Source organism: Falco peregrinus, chromosome 1 (assembly GCF_023634155.1).
Source record: "Falco peregrinus isolate bFalPer1 chromosome 1, bFalPer1.pri, whole genome shotgun sequence".
In the NCBI taxonomy this organism is placed as follows: Eukaryota; Metazoa; Chordata; class Aves; order Falconiformes; family Falconidae; genus Falco; species Falco peregrinus.
In genome coordinates this window covers 21995549-22014028 of record NC_073721.1, presented here as the reverse complement: position 1 = coordinate 22014028, position 18480 = coordinate 21995549, and the positions used below count along the sequence as shown (strand labels likewise).

The following is an 18480-nucleotide window of genomic DNA, read 5'->3' as shown; positions in this document are numbered from 1 at the left end:
AGTACACACAAGACTTTTTAACTTACTTGATTCTGCTATATCATTTCTGACATACTACAATACTTAATGTTACACTGAAAAAAAGAGACAGAGGCTTAGTTACAATTTATGATGAATCTTTAAATGTTCTGAAATATTGGCCTGCACAAAATGACTTGATGAAGGAACATGATATAAAGAATATAAAATAAAATTGTACATTGTAATATCGGGGGGTGGTTGGGGGGGTGGAGTGCAAATTAAGTGATCTATCTCTGGCTGGGGCAGTCCAAAAATTGGGGAGGCAAAAATGAAACTCAGAAGCAGCACCCTTAAATTTTGGCTATCTGGAAATTTCAAGGCAACTCCTAATTCTTTAGGACAATAAACTAATGCCTTACACACACGCTTTTGAAAAACACTACGGGTTTCATGTATATCCTCCAGAAACTTTTCAAAAGAAAAAGTATCTTATTGACCTACCAAGTCATACCAGCTCACTATTTTTCTCATAACTATACTAAGAGTAATTTGTTAGGGTAAAGGTAACACATGGTAAATTTTCAAATACTGACCAATTTTAACCATTATACAAGACAGGAAAACATTTGATAATTACTTTCATAGTCAATGCTAATTCCAGTGCATCTGGAGAGTTAGTTTGGAAACCAATTAAATGTGACTCTAAATAAAACCACACAGTTAGAACAGTTAAATGCTACAAGCAAATATAAATTAAAATAAACGAAAATCGGAAAACTCAGGGCTGCAAGAACATGATTTAATGGACTGGTGAACCTCCTACAAAAGTTAATCACATTGTAACACTTAAAAATAGTCAAGCTTTCCTCAGCCTGGCACGCAACCAAATCCTATATTTAGAGACTTGCACTGCCTGTTTTTACTTGAAAGATTATTTGAAATTTTGCTTTCATGATAAGTATGTTCTTTGGCAACGATATGACCAAGCAATTCAGAGATTAAACCAATGAATATACACACTAGAAAAACTAAACCCCAAAGCTTTCTAAGTCACAGATTAAATATATTGCTTAAAATCTTCACATTTAGCTGGGCTTTCAAACATTTCTCTAATATGTTAATCTATTTTAAAGTTATTTTTGTAATTTCCCTAGACCGCTGGTTCTCCTTATAAGCCCAACTAATTAGAGAACATTAGAAGAACAGCAAACTTTGAAACTACCTATCTCACTGGTCAGACCTTTAAAACTCTCTTGGTTGCATTCTGTTGTCTTCTCTTTTTCACATAAGAATAGTTAAAGGAAATTAGTTTTCTTATATCAATAACAGATATCAAGGCCACAAGGTCTGTGTATTAGAAAAAAGACTCCTGACATGTATCACAAAACATGTCTGCATCTTCTTCTACCAGGCAGTCTTCAAAAAAGGAATCACTAATCTAGTCACAGAAGAACATGTATCATGAGAGACTGCAGTCAAAAATTAGCAGGCCCAATACAAACCCCTATAATTTGTAAGCTCAGGAAAACCGTAATTTCTTATCCTAGTGGCAGAAATCTGAACAGTCAAATCTAAACGGAATCACCTATCAAAATACTAAATGGGCATGTATTAGAGACATGAAATGACCAATTCAGAAGATTTAGTATGGCATCAGGCTGAAAAAGATAAAAGGGCTTAAAAACACACCGGGATGCAACGTGTCAGGCACAAAAAAGTAAGAATTCCTTTCATAGAGAAATATCTGGAACTCTCAAATGATCAGTTGCTCCAAATATGAAAATGGTTGAAATGTTCCTCTGATAACAAGTATCAGAATTTCCACTGGGTTAAAGCACAAATGTTATTACTCTGAATATAAATATGTAAATTAATGCACAAATATAGCATTGCAAACAGGAAAGACAAGAGTACAGCTTTTGAAATTTCATTTTAAAACTTACCCCATGTTATGGGTGGCAAGGAGCTTTTTAAACCTATTTCATCTGTGTGTTAAGCTCACCTAAGTTCAAATAACCACTGTAAAGCTGGGGGGAGTGTGGCGGCAGCCACATGCTGTGAAATACCTTCCAGTAATTTACAATTTTGCAACCCCTTAGGGTGTCAGCAGAAAGAAATTAATCCTGCCTAGTACTGTTGGTCTAAGACAGAAAAAACCTGCACAAATCTACAAATGCATCTATTCCTTCTTACGTCCCACAGGTCTGGACTTGAAACATCTATCTTGTTTTAAGGGAGTGAATGAATTTGTTTGTTAATGAACAGGTGAAAACCCAACTAGAAGCACATGGGATGATGACATTGACTTCAACACTGGCTGTCATTTCATAGCTTCTCACCATCTAAGTAGAGATGCAGCCTTTAAGAATTATTGTAACAGCTGATCATAAAATCTGAGAGACTGTAAGTGGGAAGAAAAGTAAGATTAAATTAAAATATAAAGTGAATATTATTCATAGAAGTTAACAATTTTCTGCATTTCTCATCCTTCTTAGATATCCCTTTCCAGGACAGAAGGAAGATATTCCCCAAGACTTACCATTTTGAGGAAAGTAAGGAGCATATCATTTAGCTTAAACCAAAAACAAATCCTAGCATCTCTTCTGCATGCAACTTTTAAAGCAGTGTTCAGTCAAGCTGACATGAGTCTGCCCTATCATGTGCATGCAAAAGATTAAAGGCAGACCCTGTGGATGCAGTGATCCAGAGAAGCTACGGTTCTTTCACCCTGATCAGGTATTAGTGGCTGACAAAACTGATACAGGCTGGTTAAGGAGCGAGAATAAAAGCACACAACAGGATTGAGCACATCTATGCCCTATTGGAAATACTCTCCCCTTGACACATCTTGTCTGACATGAAACTATGAAAGTCTTTATATCATTAGCATCTGTATAAGGATCTTAAGGGAGATAGTGATGAAAGCGTTACTAAAGGCCTCTCTAACCTACCATGTAGACAACTTTCTTAATAAGCTTAGAGGGAAATGATACCACAAAGGCCCTATCAAAATGACCTTGTGATCACTTACAAGAATCTACATGAAGTTACAGAAATGAGCACAAGTAGATGCTCAGGAATAGCAGTTTAAGAGCTATTTTGCACTGGCAGACTGCACCTCATTCCTACACACACAGACCACACACAGTGGCAGTGACACCACTAAATGGTAACAGATACATTACTGATACAGATGCACACATTGCAACCAAATACAAAAGCCTCAGCTTTCTCTGATTTTGCTTCATCTGCCACGTTATGATTCTCCGATTTTAGATTCTGATCAATTCTAATGGATTCTGACTTCACAATCCTAGCTGCTCGTAATGTTTTTACATAGATCTGACGAATTCAGAGTATGTTGTTAGGTAATGTATTATGCAGTAAGCAGTAGTCATGGACTCGTGCTGGGTATTTGATTTACTTCAGAGGCTGTGATTTTACTCTTCCCCAAAGGCTTAATTCCTTTCCCTCATAGACTGTCCTCTCCTGGCAATAAAACTCTCTTTCTTCTGGTCTCATTGTTTTTCCTCCACCTCTAATTTTCCTACAAGTTGTCTAAAGGTACAGGAGACTTGAAAACTGAACTTCAGAAGCTGGTATTTTTAGTACAGGAAAGGCATAATCTACAGCACAGGTTGTGGGAAATCATACCCTGTTCTATGAGCCTTCATGCAGAAAACATGACAGTGGTGATTTAGGTAAAGCGAGATTCCTTTCTAGGCTTTTTACAACAAAATCCTGTAATGTAATACCTCATCAGCATTTGAAGCAGTTTTCTTGTATACAGAAACACAGAATCATGTAGTTGTAAGGGATCTCCAGAAGTCGTTTAGTCCAACACAATAAGCCTTACCAACATCTGTAAAACTTAAGCTTTACATCATGAGACTTGCAGGGTTTATCACCTTATGAATTTAAATAAAAACAGAAGCTTGTAAGAATTCACTGATATTCACAGACAGAAATCTGTTAGGAAATTTGTGTCATCATTATATTTGATAAGCAATCAAAAGTGACAGTTTGCTTCTTAACACATTTAAAATACTTCTATACCATTAAAAGAAATGCCTAGATTCAGTAGACTGGTTCATATATGCTGTCTCTGTCTCTCTCACTTGTCTTACAGTTTTGCCTTCCTTTGTTCTGTAGTGAACAGATGCTATTGGATATATACGACAGGTATGAATTTACATTTATTACATAAATAGAAACCCAAATATTTCCATTGTACAATACAATCAAAGAAAGTCCTCCAAAGCTCACTTTTCCAAATAGGTAGAACAGCTCCATCTTAATGAGTAACTTACTTTCTTTAAGCATTTCTTTTCTCATTTAAAAAAAAAAAAAGCAGATGACAGAGGTATTTCACACTGTTTGCAAACTGCTTTCCTTATTGCAGCTTATATATACTGTCTCCATTTTAGGAAAGACCTAAGGTCCAATGATACCTGAACATCTGATTAGGGATTGGTTTGTCCACTGCCATGTAATTATTTATCCATACTTTCCTTCTCATTTCCTTTCATGCTGCCATCTCCCCTTGATACCAACATGTTCATGTTGGAGATTTCAAACAGTGCTGATCAAGTGACACAAAAATATGGCTACAAAAAACAAACAATGGGTTTGTGTGAAAAAAATTGGGTAAATATAAAAAACATGAATAAAAACTGCAGTTGATTTGTTTCCTCTCCTGAGCCCCATCAGGTCAACAACTTATTTAACCACAGACTGCATTTTTTAAGTCTGTAAAAAACTGTCTTTCACTGAACATGAATGTGATCCTGCTTGCAGATTTTGCAGTTGACACATTGATCTCCAACCGAAAGTCCATTTCACTTTTTTACCTCCTATGCACCCACCCTTGATAAATAGTACACTGCACAATGCAAATAATTCAGATGTCCTGTCTTCAGCAAAACCTCAGCTCTTTTATTGGACTGCAATAGACAATAAGGTGGGCTGAATTTTATTTTCAAGTTTCCCGTTTGAAGCTTCTTGTTTCCTGTTGGTCTTTTGTAAAGAACTTCATGCATCAGTTCTCCTCCTGTCTGGCTGGGAGATCCCCATGATCAGACATGAAAGAACAGCAGGGAATCTAATACACCTCCAACTGCCCCAATTTAGACAACACTGTGTAAAATAAAAGGTATTTGAAATACATCCGCTACACTTCCAGCCTTATCCTTTCTAGCTTTTGTTCTTTTAATCTTCAGTATGCTCCTCAAATCCCCACAGGCTGCACTCCTACAGCAGTGCTGTCAGGAACTCCAGCTGGCAGACAAAGAGCCATTCGAATGGCAGAGAGTGAGAGCACTTCAGAGTGTGAATACTGCCTCCCTGTCCGTAACAGCCCTCCCCTCTTCAAGAGAAAAATCTTTCATTGCCCTTTCTCTGTATCTCCTTGGGAAACAAATTCCCAAATGTTACTTAAGCTCCTAGTGGAACCCCTTTTTATGTTCAACCTTCCCACTCAAGCACAGAAATCTCTTGTCTGCAGCAGGAGTTATTCATGGGAGTGTTTGACCTATCTGTTTTATACCACAATTTACTTATAACCTTACCTATATTAGTGAAAAGGGAACAAAGGGAGGGTCTTGAATGTGATCAATCACTTGTTTAGAATAGATGAGCAGACAAGAAACATTAAGTTTTTAGTCTCAGGAGAGGAAAAAAAGAAAAAGCCCATTTAGAAAGTCAAGAATGGGAAAACCACTTCAATAGCTTTTCACATGTTAGCTAGACTATTTCTAGCATTTTAATATAGGCACTAATAAATATGCTTTACTTTTACCTTTCTTCTTATCAACATCATAAAATAAATCTCCAGACCTTCCAGTATTACTATCATGTTAACTGGCAGTGTGGGGGAGCTAATAATCAAATCATGTAATTATTGATTTTGGTGGATCATACATGAATGAAATAATGGATTTAACTATAAAATACATTCAAATAATAAGCTGATTAGAAACAAGATTAATTCAGTTGTGAGGGACCTCTGGAAGTTTGGTCAACTTTCAGCATCCAGGTCATTGCTTATGTCTTATTCCATTAAGCAGCCCATACCTTCATCTTCTACTGTGAGTAGTGCTTTCCTCCCCTTGACTGACACTGGGCTCAGGCAGCTAATGATCCTGATACTGCACTTACCCTTTATTATTGCATATAATTAAACCCCATACTTTTTTATTAAAAAACCCTGAGGCAACAGTAGCTCAGCACCTTTTCCATATACTTTGCCACTAGCTTCTCTGTCTCTGTAGAGCACGAGGGGCCATATCAACTTCAGTTCTGCGGCAAATAATCTCTTGCTGTATTTTTCCCCATGCAGAATGGGAAGCCGACATTCAAAAAGGGAGACACCACAAACCCACAAATTTTACTGTTTTTTAAATCTTTCATATCACTGCTTACTCTGGTGAATTTCAAGTTTCTGTTTGAAATTAATATAGTAAAAGACATTCTGAAAAGCAAGCTTGCCAGTCAGCAGCTTAATTCCTGGTAGTGAAAACACATGACAGAATAAGGAGTATCTTCTTTTATCAGGCTATTTTCATCTATAACAGGCCTTTATATTTAAACCACATTACGGCTTCTATACAAAATGTATTCCCATACAAACCTCTCCTACAGTTGCTGTGGTTCTAAGGTACTGTGAAGCACAACACAACAAAAGCTATTTCAGTTTTTAAAGAACAATATCCTCAAACAACATAGCTACACCTCAGTGCTCATCATCATTATTTCAATAATCTCACTGAAGGCAGAAAAAGTTTCAAATGCCCAAATCACTCTTTTCTATACTATCTATTTGCATTTGTGAATATGAAACAGCAGAAATTACGTCCAGTACTTGTGCTGTAAAGCAAAAGATTTTTCTGTCCACGGACTGGGAATTAGGACTGGCAATAAACATGACAATAAATCATACAACCAGTTTCTGTCATTCAACAACTGTGCATAAGCTATCACAAGACTTCATTAAATATTTTCATTTCAATACAACTTAGAAATTATACTAATTTATAAGACAGAGAGGTTCTGTTGCAATAACTTGTTTTATTCTAGTTCCATCTAAGCTAAAAATAGACCCAAGCTAGTGTTTGAAAAGCTTATTGCACCTTGAGGGCACTCAGCAAAACACAAAATGGGTTTTAAAGATATTTGGTACTGATCTGAAATATCACGTTTGTGCATCTTAGGATGAAAAATGAAAAATGACCACACAAGATGAACAAAATGACAAAATCCAAAGCAATAATGCATTAATTTATGGAAACTTATTTAATTGCAGGGATCCTAATTTCTGTATGTCCGAGGCTTTAAAACAACCTTTGATCTTGCTGGTATTTCAGCACAGCATAACGAAAGTAAGCGGTAGGGGAACTGTAATCTTTGTCAATGCTGATAAAAGTTAATTCCTTTGAAAATTACACCTGAGCTTGGACAGCTTCAGAGCAGTACCCACCTTCATATAAGGAAGCTTTTACAGTGTTGTGTCTTCAAAAACATTTTTTTAATGTGCTATTTTTAAATGAAAAAAACTTTCTAGTTATTAAGCATAGAGAAAAACAGTTCTGTATTTTAACCTTAAAAAGCGACTTTGTTAGCATAAATGCATCTGGCAATAGATAGTCTGCATTTAAACCTAAGTCATTTTGATGTGAGTGTGTCTAAGGTACAATAATTTTGTGCTCTTTGGGGTAATAAAATAAACAATTTAACCCTGCACAGTTAATAACTTACCCTTACTTGACCAACAAAAGCATTAGCTTCCTCTTCCACTACAGACAGGTTTTTAGGTAGAAACATATCAAAAACTGGTCCGTTGTCATTTACATCCGTCACCACAATATTAACAGTAGCAGTTGAGGTCTACAGAAAAAGATAACATTATGAACAAATTATCTTTATTTTACAATTTCACAGATGAGAACTGATCAGCAACCTTACTGACGTGTATTGGACCCATCCAGTACAGAAACACAGGTAAAAAGGTTGTTGATGTTTTTTCACATGTTTTTGTGAAACAGGTAGGATTATTCATTTGAAGAGTTTCTTTTTACCTTTCTTGTAAGACAAAACAGGGTCAAGACTGAATAATATATTAGAGATGCATGAAGGACATCAGATACGTTTTTTCTTATATGGTATTTTGAGGATTTAAGGATCTTCCATTCTGTGGGGGGTGTGGGGAATCTAGAAATATAAAAATGTGCCAAAAATACAAATCCAGAAAGAAATTACTTATTTTACTAATCAAAATATGCTACCGTGATGATTAGCTTAGACTATTAGTCACCCTCTTTGCTGGCACAATCATGCTACCCAGCTCAGATGGCCTTAGCTCAGAGATCTCTGTATCATCCTTCACCCACATCATGCTGACGTCCTATTAACCATTACCACGTGAACTTTAACATACAGAGAGGTGCCCAGCAGGAACAGCATAACTCAGTATATTTAACACATAAAATTTCAACAAAACATGTCTGTGCTCCCTACTGAAATTTTCTATTCAAATTGAAGCGATTGGAGAGTGAAATACTTTGCCGACCTTCACAGCTTGAGTCAGATCCCTTTTCACTGGTTCTGTATACTGTTTCAGACACAAAACACCACATTATTGTACTTTATAAATTATTGTATTTTAGATTAATTCAACACATGCTAACACTTTTACTACCAGAGATACTTTTTACTCCATAAATTCAAATCCAGCACAACATCAAGTACCATTGAGAACTGTAGCTTCAAGTTTATTACAGTTTAAGATTGTAATGGAAACAGATACATCAACTAACACTAGCTATTTCATGCAGTTATTTATTTCAGAATATGCTGAAGCACTGCATCTCTTCCCTGTTTCTCAAGTTTAACAGTTTTGCACTGAGGTGAAATACCTCTGTTTGAGCCTCATGAATTTAAACATTGTGGCAAGAGCAACAAAAACATGCCTTTGTTTTTTACCCTATAAATAATAACTACAAAAAAGCGGAGACTAATAATGCAAGTTTCTGTGGCCTCTGACACAGGTTGCAAAAAGAAGGAATGAACAGTACTCTTCATCCACCAGAGAAAAGAGAAGCACTTCTAGGCAAAAAACATGTTGAGGAGGATTGAAATTATATACCAAGGACAGCCTTTCATTGCCAGAACAGAGAAGCATGGGCACAGACAGCGCAGGGAAGGTATAGCATCTTCCCCAGGAGCAAGATGCACTAATATCTGGCATGACCGATAGTGATGTAAATTGATGCTGATGCCGTGGCGGAGCAGTGGAGGGGCAGGCTAACCTGGTATTGTAACACAGTATCATTAGTGTATGAATGCTTCCTTCAGCATTTCATGCAGTTCGTATGGAAAGAAAATAAAATTATCTTACTCTAAAAACAGCCTGTTAAGCAAGTAGCATAAGGGAGAGAGATGCCAGAAAGAAACACACGTGAAGTTTAACACTGATGCTTTACTGCTGCAGAGTGCAAATGCTGGTTGTCCACTGTTTTGTACTGTTCCCCCAGTGACAGTAATATTGTAATGATGTCTATGCTGCAGCCACTGCTACTGTGAAGTGCAGTGTAAAATAAAACACAGGGTATTAAATCAGCTTTCCTGTGCTCTATTGAGATGCCTACTGATACTGAACTACTTTGCACTGAGCTACATTAGGGGAAATCTATATGACATTACAGTCACAGCAACTGCACAGTGCAGACATAATTCCTGAAAGTCCCTTGCTTTAGGCACAAGACTCACCAACCTGTTAGAAAGTGGCACCTCACAGGTTTCATAAAGAAACCTGTAACCATCCTCCCTTAAAAAACAAAAAAGGCTGAATGTAAACCTGCATCTTTGTATGCCTTTTCTGAAGCATCTTCTGGTGCAATACCACCCATGCAACAAACCTCAAGCAGTTTTACACCCTCGCAGGTCCGTGCACTAACTGCCCACAATAAATGTGGAATATTGTCTCATTTTTATTAAGGGGCAAGCTCCTTGTATCTGCCACATAGGAAAAGCACTTGCAAAGGACAACTAATATACTCACTGTCTTAATAGTATTTGGTCACGCTTTCATTGCTGTGTCACCAGTTCAGTCTGATAACTTACTCTCTGCAGGAGAGATCCTGTAACAGGTCAATCTCTTTCACCTTCCAAATCCCCAGACTCGGCAAGCAGCCAAGTCACCAGCACTGGAGTCAGCTGCCTCTTTTCATGGCTATAAACCTGGCTGGTGCATTTGCACAGTGTCCCATGTATTCACTGAAATGTGACCTGTGCTAGCAGGCTTCCTTTAGCAATCCCTCTTGATACCAGCACAGCAAAGAACAGATAGCAAACATACACAAGTATCATAAATAATACCCATGCACAACACAGCTCCTTCAGAGTGAGAATTTTTCTATGGTTTTTGTATGGAGGCAAATGCAGAAAACAGATCTGTTCCACAATAAGCACCACAGAATAACTACTTAATACTTAAAAAGTAATGAATACTGAGTATTTTGAAGCAAACAAACAAAAAGAGGCTTGCAGGCTGGCTTCTTATATTTGCTTACTTATTTGCTAATTGCTTCTGAAACTGCCATTCCCACATTCAATTTATATAAGGAAAATGTACTTTACAATTTATGCACCCTTGTTAATGCAAAACACACTCCAGAACATTTCCTCTGATGAGCGACGTGCACTGCATATAAATCAATATTCCGAACCTAACTTGATTCCACAGAATACAGGGTGTAACAAAACCTCTTAGATTTAATAAACTGAGAGAAATATGGCACAAAAAACATCGGCTTAAGACAGTGAGTAATTCTTATTTTGAAAAAAATCTCTTTTCCATTCAAGAAAATTTTAAAGGGATGTGTCTGATAATCTGCAGCGTGTTTACATCTGATGATGCTGAAGCAACCCACAGCAGCTCTCAGAACAGCTGTCAAAACACGCCTTAGCATCTGATAACTTCTGAATCAAAAAATTACTGTTCTGAGCTACTCACAGGTCTAAGTCTTGTACATAAGTGCATGCCAACAGGAGGGGCTCATGTACTTTAGATAAACATAGCAACACATTGTAAGGAACTCTTAGGAGCACTTCTCCTCAACAATAGTGTTTTTTTCTAAAGCCAAGCAACTCTTTGCCCTGGAACTGTGCTATTAACAACATGACCCTGCAGCAATACTTTTACAAAAATACTTGAACAAAAAAGAGAACTTTTTTTCTTTTTAAGCCTTCGTGAAACCCAACTGTTATAATAGTATTAGAAATACTGAGCTTACTGAAATACTGGAATAAATCTAGGAGTCATCTGAAGTTTCAAAGGAGACTCTGATTTCACCTAAGAGGAGACAGTCAAGGCAGCAGGGAAGGCTGAGCTCAGCTTAATACAACCTGGATTTTAAGATTAATTTTAAACTACTTTTTAACACTTTTACCAATGATGTAAAGGAGGTAATGAAGTACACTCTCCTCAAGTTTGCAGGTGACACCAAACTGGAGGAAACAGTCAATATGCTGGAGGCAGGGCTGCCATTCAGAAGGACCTCAGTCAGCTGAGAAATGGGCCAACAGGAACCCTATGAAATTCAGCAAGGATGAATGCGCAGTCCTGCCCATGGGAAGGAAAAGCCCCTCACAGGGATCTGGGCCAAGGCCTGTCTAGTCAGAAGCATCTCTGCAGGAAAGGCCTGTGAGTGCTGGCAAACAGCGAGTGGAGCAGGAGCAGCCGTGTGCCCTGGCAGCAACACAGGGCAGCAGCTCACGGGCTGTATGGACAGGGGACCTGCCTGGAGTCCAAGGAAAGGATTATCCCCTCTACTCAGCCCTCAGAAGACCACACCTAGATAATTGGGTAGTGTCAGGAGAGAAAACAAGTGTAAACTGTAACAAGAGAGGCTCAGACTGGACATAAGGAATAGCTTCTCCCCATGAGGACAATGACAGCATTTCAGCATGGTGACGCAAAAGGGTTTTCTATAAACTGTGCTCTAGCTTGCCTTCACATTGCAGACAGGTACTGGGAACCTGGTCTCAACAGCCCCTGCATAAGAACAGAATCAAGTTTTTGATGACTTTGTATCATTAGAAATGGGCTACCTGAAATATGCAATAAATCAGTTACCAGCCTGACTTGTGTATGTGAACGGTGAAAGCCGCCTTGAGTTATTCTACAGGTTAATTCTGTAATGTAGGATGGAACCTGTCATTGATGTTGAGGGATTCCAGGTCAGACTAACCCCCAAGACTAATGAGAACTGGAAAAATTTAAGAGTGTTTGCTTGGCTTAGTTTTGCAAGAAAAAAAGAAAGTTTGTGAGGATTTTATAAGAAGGGAGAGAGGAAGGTAGGAGAAGAGACATTTGGAATTGTTTCACAAGTCTTCTGTTATCTAAGAATTTTTAGTATTTTTCAGATTGATGGCAATACTTTTACTCATCCTAAGCATTCTGCCTTATCTGCCAGCTGACACAGCCACATGGGATAGTGCTCCACTTGTTACCAAGTCTCAAGTCACACTTAAATTTTCACTTATAAATTAAAAAAGTAGTATTTTGCAAAGGAATAATATTTTGAGATGCCAAACGGGAGAATTATTTTATAAAATTAAGTTCTCTGTTCTTTCTAAACTTCCATGGGTACTGAAATAAGTTCCTGTAATAAGATCAACATTTCAAATAATCCTCATTTTTATATTAGGCACAATTTACCAAACTATAAAAAGTGGATGAATTCAGTGGCAGGATCACCAAGAGAAGCATTCAAAATGAACTCTGGGTTAGCAGCCATGCCCAGTGTTCTCTTCCATTAAATCAGAAATGACAAACTCTAAAATGGAGAAACAATATGGGAATACTCAAAAATCTTGCTATTTCATCTGAATACAGGCAATATCCATTATCCCACTGATGGAACAATGCCAACCTTTTACACAAAATGGTAGTCTGTTGGCTACCTTTATTTCTTTGAGATGCATAGAGCAGCAGTTCTGCCATTAATGTCAGAAATGGCTATAATCACAGATTATTAAATAAAATCAACATTTTTATATCCCCATTAGATGGCTCCAAAGACTTACTTGAGCTCTCTGCAAGCCACAGCTTAAAACTGATGTGCTATTCTGAAATAGCCTTTATTAGACAACTATTATAAATTACTGTGGCTTATTCAGAACTGCAGCATGGAGCACTATTGGTAACTTCATGATCATCCATCTTGTGGATAATGTAAAAAGTCACCAGCAACACTAAAATCACATTGATTAAATAATCATTGCTTAGAAGTTATGTTCAGGGCTAGCTATAACCTCTTTTCAGTCTGTCACTGCAACAGAAAACATGAAAGCAAGTAGATCGTGGGTCATACACTTTCTTACAGCAGCTAGTAACTATATGGGACACTACCCTTCAGGTGAGATGGACCACAGGTAGCGAATACATGCTTTGGGGACAAAAAGTGCACTGCAAGGAGGACAGAAGTAAACATACTGCAAAAGGGTCACTATATTTTGTGTGATGCTCAGTTTCTTGTATCGTTAGAGAAGCCTACCATTTCTTGTTACCATTTTCAACTGCAGGTAGCAGTGGCTGCCTGAAATCGCTTCTACTGTCACATAACCCCCACTTCATTTCGTAGGTCACTAGCTTAAATTCTTCAGCCAAGGAAACCTTCAGCACATAGACAGAGAAGTGGTGAGGCTTTTAACTTTGTCACAACATTACATTGAAATTTTTCAGTCAATAATGAAGAGCATGAGGAGCTCTAAGAGTATTCTTGCCTCTGACTATCAAAGCAGAGAAAATTATATTCAAAGACAAGTTCCAGTTTGGTGCCCATTTACTTCTGCAAAGCCAGCTTTCTTGTTTTGTTGTGCAGTGGGGGGGAAGATAGCTGCATTATGTATCTCATAGCCTCAAGATTCAAAGAAAGATTTATTCTCTCTTCATTCACTGGTTCTCACACTAAACAGTGCAACATGCATCTGGAACCTATGTCCCAGCTCCCTACAACATTATTGTCCTCTTTGCTTGGCTCTAGTCTTATACCACTGCAAGGTGACTTGCATATGACAGAGTAAAATTAAGTCAATGTTTAGAACTATGAGCAGCAGGAAGCAGATTTTTCCTTGCAAAGCTTGGGGAAAACAAATAGAGAAATAGCTGTTTGAAGAAAAGATGTTTGAAGAAAATCACCTGCAGGTAGAATCTTTCAGTTTGCCCCCTTGATTGTATACAGGCTATTTTGTTCATTACATACTTGAAAAATGAAAGCAAATAGTTTCACAAATTTCTTAAGGAATTATGGAAAGTTGCAGTGTTTTGTAGAGGATGCTAAAAGAGACCGTAAACCAGCACTCTCTCATGAACAGAGTGGCTGTTTTACTAAAGCTCTTGACATATGTTTAATTACCACTAAAAGTCTTTAAACAAACTTGAGTAGGTCCCCAAAGTAATGAAAGAGAGACCTAATTCACAACTGTTTTTGTGCATCAACTGAATAGATACTCCTCTTGCAAATACCAAGATAATACAGTAAGGATTAAAAAACTGCCTTGACTCTTTTAAAACTAGGCATTTCTACAAAAGATTCATCAAGTATGGCTTGGAAAGGAGTGTTGAAGCTATTGCTGGAAATTCACGCAGGGAAAAAAGCATTATAGCCTCAGATCAGGCATTTCCTATTTATTACTGAAGCAAACCGTGTTTACTTCTCTTTTATAATAAATGTTAAGTCAAACAAAAGATCAACAGCTGCAATTTATAGCTTTCTTAGGGCCACTAAAATAGTTCTTACATATATAATTCTTCCCTAAGCAATAAATGTAACGTTTACATTGCCTCCACAAATATCTTTTGTCCTAAGAATGCCAGGCCCTGATAAATGTTATAGATGATAAATTTGAAGGAAATTTCACTTGTGACTTATTTTATTTGTACCCAGCCATTTAAATTGAAGTTGGGAATTGATGAGAGCATTTATGCCTTAGAGAGGAAACATTCTTAGCTCTGATGTCAAGCAGGTTTATTAATTTAGACAAATGCTATCATCTCTAGATATAACTAGCTTGCAAATAATTATATTTGCAAATGGGGCAAAGTCCAAGGCCTTATTGGATCAAAAAAGAAAGTGTAAATAATGCTTCTGATCTACATATCAGGGCTTACCTATATTCCATTCAAGAAGACTATACTTAAATAATGATATCCAAAATAATAGCTATTCTTTATCAAACAGGGAAAACAGCTGCTCAGATCTCAAAATACTGGGAGTGACAAGTACCAGAATAAAATATACGTGAATTATATAACAGGTAAATTGCTATGCTGTCCAAGCTCAGTGCTTCAGGAGAGTGATAGCCTGAAGAGTGACGTTGCTAATGGGAATGTAATATTTATTGGTAACGGAGGGGGACAATAAAGTGCCAAATTCGAAAAAAGTGATGGGTAAATATGCACAACTGTTTAGGGCTTTGTTCACTAACCTTTTTGAATGCACAGAAGCTGCATAACCACAACAACAATGTCCACCGGGCCATGGGGAAGAGGGAGCATGTTATTTTTTTCTGGTCTGTCCCTATCAGCAAGGCTGCAAGCCTCAGGTATTTTCAGACCTTGTTTCCTTCCAGTGTAGGGCATGAGAACTTTAAAAGCAGTTTCTACCAACCCTCTCCCTCTACACCTCTCCAAGTTAGAAAGAAGAAATGGCCAGCTGGACTGCAAAGAAATTTAGGAGAGAAGAGACTGAGGCTGAAGGGAAAGACAAGGCTGGAGCCTGTCAATAATTACACTAATGAAAATAGATCAGAAAAAGCCTGGGGAGGACACAAAGATAAAAGCTGTCAATCACACAAAAATAAATCCCCAAAAACTAAGACCTCACACATTCAAAAAGAAAATATAGAAGATGAGAACTTCAGTGGGAAAGGAAGAGAAAATCATGTACACATTCAAGAAATGCCCTTGACAAACACATGGGACTGACTGGATAGATCTCCATGTCATGCCAGTCACCAGCCCTGTGACCTCCCAGGCTCCAACCCTACATATCTATTTGTAGAGGAGAGAGAGTATTGATCTGCTGTCCAAGCAGCCAAAAAGCATCTCAATAGCATAGGATCAAAACATTACTGTTGCTACAGGATGAACCAGCAGCAGCTGGTAGCTTATATCCCAAGCTATATAGCTCAGGCTAGACAACCCAAATTTAGAGCACACTTTGTGCTACGCATCACCTAATATAGTTGGAGGCTAAAGTACGAAGGAGGCTACATTTGTCATGCAGCTGGCCAGAGACAAAGCTGTGGAAAAATGGGTCTGCATCTAAACTAAAAGCTCAGGATTCAGTGTCTTAATTGCAAATGGATAAAGCTGTGGCATCTCTACCAAGGTCTTTATATCATAAACCAAACCTGAGAACTTAAAAACAGGTAAGGAACATGGGCTCCCAGAGCCTTCAGCTGCAATTCCCCTAGCAGTCCTGCATAGTTTACCTATTTACTCAGAACTAGAGACTTCACTGCTGTGATAAAAAGAGCAGAGGTTTCTTCTAATCTACGAAGAAAGGCACACTCAGCTAGAGAGGGGTCTGGGGCAAGGAGCTTCTGGGGCAAGTGCATCTGCTCTTGAGCTCTCCAACTTTGCACAAACAGTGCTGACTGAAAAGCAGTCTGCCCATCTTACATTTTCCAGTCTAACTAGAATTCACAACCAAGGTATTTACTATCATGACTGTGATATTACTTAATATACACAATAACAAAATTTATACTCAATGTTACACTATACATCACTGTTATTGTGAACTCTGCTGCAAGATCTATTGTAACATAGTTCAACTTAAGCTTTTTTTATTTATTATTATTATTTATTTTAGGATACAAAAAGCTTCAATAATCCTTGATGCAGAACTGTTTCTCACCCTAAAATAAACTCAGTTTTCAAAACAGTACTACAATCTGCTCAAAACCTTTGTTTTAAAAATGTGATCAATCTTTATGAGGATTTTTCTTTATGAGGATTACTTAAATCACCCCTTCCCTGTTAGCAATTGAAATCAAAGTCTTTATAGGGAATATTATCCATGCAATGCAAGCAGACAAAGTTGCACAAACACTGGAAGTTTGGGAGTCTCCTGAAGCTCACCCTAGAAAAAGCTGGGGCCTGGAGAAAGCCTTCTGTCACAGAAAATGAGATCTGGCAGGACAAATTCCTCTTGTGCAAACCGAGATTTACCGATCAGTACAAATTTTAAGGCTTTCTCATACAAAGTACATAACTTGTCAGCAAAATAGTAATAGGCAGTGCTTCTTTCTAGTTGCAGTTTGTATGGTTGAAAAGGAAATAATTGGAGGAGTTCTTTTAGATGACGAAGTACAAAATCATTTATCTGTTTATACTGTTCCTTTCCATCTATTTAAGAACTATTCCTTTCCACTGCACCCAACAGATCAAAATAAATGCACTACATTAAGGTAGTAATAAAGTTCCACAGTATGAACAGGCTGCATTGATTTTAAAATTTTTTGGCAATCTTGTTTTACTGAGTACAAAAATGTCAGTAAAGTAGAAGCCTTTTTCAATACAAGCATTTTTGTACACAAAATCTCAGTGCAATGTTTACTGAAAGAGGCATACATGCTTTATTCTTGATAGATAATGGAGCTGATGTGGAGCAGATACAGGTAATATTTACAGGAGTAACAGAACATTTACTGTAATTAATTAAATCTCTGTACATTATTCAAGTAGGAAATCTCTGTTTAAATTACCTTGATCTAGTTCTACCTGTTGCTCTAAGGAAGGTAATTAGTTCAAGTGTCATGGGAGATAGAAGGTCTAAAATTATTAATGATCTTCTAAGATGACTGAAATATTGAAGTCTAACTTACATGATGAAACACAATACATGGAAATAAGGCTACTTATGGCTCTCTTGGTGGATGAATACCCTCCTGAAATGCTGGTCTGCTCTGATGAAGAATGAGACACTAATATGAAGTATGGCATGGTATTTGTGTCTACACAAAGCACACCGGTGTGCCTCACGGCCCCTGGGACAGAGACACTATTAGGCTGCCCTGGTCTGACTCATCATCTAGGATCACAAATACAATGGTATTTATCCTGCTTTCATTTAAAGCCTGAGGCAATTATTTAGCTAGATCATAAGGTGAGCGTACACTAGTTTTCAACTGTTGATCCTTCTAAAAGCATTGTTGTGACTGAGAAACTACCATGACCTTCTGTGAAACACCATACTTCTCCATACTGTAGCCAGGAATATAGTTTTCAGAGTTTCTAAATTCTATGCCCCACTGATTTAATCTCCTGTACTGAGTAACTGCAAATCCATGAATGTTTTAGCCACATTTAAAGGTTAAATATTGCAGCATCTCACTTCTTTGCATCAGACTTCAGAGTGAAATTCAGAATCCAGTGCTGTGTACTCAGAACTACATACAGAAAGCACGCCAAAAAAAAAATCAAAATGTTTTAAAAAAAGCCAATTCAGTCTG

General features: G+C 37.6%; 1 protein-coding gene across 8 annotated transcripts in view; it reads right to left on the bottom strand.

The window, feature by feature from the left end:
- The window catches only part of PCDH15 (protocadherin related 15), an 821537-nt gene that overhangs the window by 135434 nt on the left and 667623 nt on the right, over positions 1–18480 (bottom strand). For all 8 annotated transcript variants that reach the window (XM_055808474.1, XM_055808447.1, XM_055808438.1 and 5 more), the window contains one exon: positions 7714–7842. In XM_055808474.1, the coding sequence (XP_055664449.1) occupies positions 7714–7842 (129 nt within the window). The remainder of the gene's footprint in view (positions 1–7713; positions 7843–18480) is intronic.